Source organism: Eublepharis macularius, chromosome 3 (assembly GCF_028583425.1).
Source record: "Eublepharis macularius isolate TG4126 chromosome 3, MPM_Emac_v1.0, whole genome shotgun sequence".
Taxonomy (NCBI): Eukaryota; Metazoa; Chordata; class Lepidosauria; order Squamata; family Eublepharidae; genus Eublepharis; species Eublepharis macularius.
In genome coordinates, this window is record NC_072792.1 from 184,469,390 (window position 1) to 184,471,561 (window position 2,172).

The following is a 2,172-nucleotide window of genomic DNA, read 5'->3' on the forward strand; positions in this document are numbered from 1 at the left end:
TACATCATGAATGTAACATGTGGCCACGTAGAAGCAAAACAAAAAAAGAGGTGAATTGCTGCAGTCCCCTCAAATTCATCCTCTAATGTGATTTATGCCATCACGTGTCAGCAATGCCCCTCCACCCTCTACATTGCGCAAACTGGCCCGTCCTTTCGACAAAGAATCAATGGACATAAGTCTGACAACAGAAACCACAGCGTTCAAAAACCAGCGGGGGAACATTTTAACCTTTCAGGAAATTCAGTTGCTGAGCTAAAAGCAGCAGTCCTCCTGTAGGGAATTTCAAAGGGAGATTAGAAAGAGAGACGGCTGAATTGCAACTGATAACAAAGCTCGAGACAATGCATCCACCTGGACTGAATCAAGACCGAGGCTTCCTATCTCATTACCAATGCTGATTTCTCCACACCCACCACCCCTCTGCATACCCCACCCTATCCAATCACGCCTGCTATTGTCATTCACCGGCTATTGTCATTCGGCTTCTGCCATCACGCCATGCTCCAAGATATAAGGACAGATGGACTCACATTCGAGCTGTATCTGAAGAAGTGAGCTGTGACTACATCTGTAGACGGTGAGCTGTGATTCATGAAAGCTCATAATCTACCACAAATTTTGTTAGTCTTATAGGTGCTACTGGATTCTTGCTCTTTTCTACTCCTTCAGATTGGTTATACATGTATAGTTTTTTTGTGCTAATCTCTCCCTGAGGCTAACAATGAAATTCTAAGCAGAGTTATGCCAGTCTAAACCCATTCAAATCAATGGGCTTAGACTGGAGTAACTCTGCTTAGGATTTTACTGTAAGGTCACTGACATGCACGGCACAGCCTTTCAGTGGATGGGCCCCCTGTGTGTATCAGCCCCAACCGATTCTTCCTTGGCATCCTAACTCAGTTTTTTTTCTCTCCTCCAGATATCCTTGGCTGACAAACCATGGCCAACTGCAACGGCAGTACTTTGGCAAAGGAGTTTTTGCTGGCCGGACTTCCCGCTCTGCATAACTATCACAACCTGCTGTTTGTTTTGTTTCTGTCATTCTACCTGCTAATACTGATTGGCAATTTAGCAATCATCTCTGTCATTGTGGCGGAGGAAAAACTCCACAAGCCCATGTACTTCTTCCTAACCAATCTCTCTGTGCTAGACATCCTGTTCACTACGACAACCATTCCCAAAATGCTGGCCATGTTTCTGGTTGATGCAAAATCCATTTCTCCCCCGGCTTGCTTCCTGCAGATGTATTGCTTCCACAGCCTAACTGTGACCGAAGCTTTCCTCCTTGTCGTCATGGCCTATGACCGTTACGAAGCCATTTGTAACCCTTTGCATTACCCGGTCAAAATGACAAAAAGAATGAATATCCAGCTGGCAGCCAGCTCTTGGCTAGTGGCTTTCTTGGTTCCTGTCCCAGTCATCATTGAAACGTCTAATTTAGGATTTGGTGAAAGAACTCTGGTCTACCACTGCTTTTGTGACCACCTGGCTGTGGTCCGGGCAGCGTGTTCCAATTCAGATTCAAATCTCCAGAAGTTCGTAGGGTTTTCAATTGCTATGACGATCTCCGTCACCCCTTTGATCCTCGTGGTTGTATCCTACATCCACATCATTCTCTCGGTCTTGAGGATCAGTTCCAAAGAAGGACGTAGTAAGGCCTTTTCCACTTGCTCTTCTCACCTGATTGTGGTTGGAACGTACTACTTCTCTATTACCGTGGCCTATGCCTCATACCAGGCGAACATGCCCCTTGATATCCAAGTCTTGAGCACTGTAACTTTCGCCATTTTAACCCCACTGTTAAACCCACTTATTTATACCCTGAGAAACAAGGAAGTCAAAAGCACACTGGAAAAGTTCATCTTGCTCAGAATTCCCTCTGTTTTGCAAAAGAACTGTTTAATTTGAAGAAAATCAGCTCTACGGAAATAGGAGCACATCACACCACCCTCCTAACTGACTAAGGAGTTTAGGAATTACTACTGCACAAAAGGTACTTTTCCATTGGGGCGGGGGTGCTGTGGCTTCCTAGAACAAACCCTTTTTGTACCCCTGTCATTTTGTGAAGGTGTGTGCAATTGTCCACAGTGTTTTATAAATGCGGTCCTTTAGAAATGTATTTATATCTGGTCTTTTGTTCCAGGTTTTCTTTTGCTCTACACCATGTAT

General features: G+C 44.8%; 1 protein-coding gene across 1 annotated transcript; it reads left to right on the plus strand.

Annotated features, from left to right (window-relative positions):
- The first annotated feature begins 942 nt into the window (after nucleotides 1-942).
- LOC129326355 (olfactory receptor 2AT4-like) lies at nucleotides 943-1,911 on the plus strand. Its single transcript, XM_054974510.1, has one exon. It carries the CDS (start codon nucleotides 943-945, stop codon nucleotides 1,909-1,911), a length of 969 nt encoding a protein of 322 aa, XP_054830485.1.
- Nucleotides 1,912-2,172: the final 261 nt, after the last annotated feature.

Excerpts from the sequence above, each read along its gene's own strand:
- LOC129326355 (XM_054974510.1), top strand. The coding sequence starts at position 943 with ATGGCCAACTGCAACGGCAGTACTTTGGCAAAGGAGTTTTTGCTGGCC.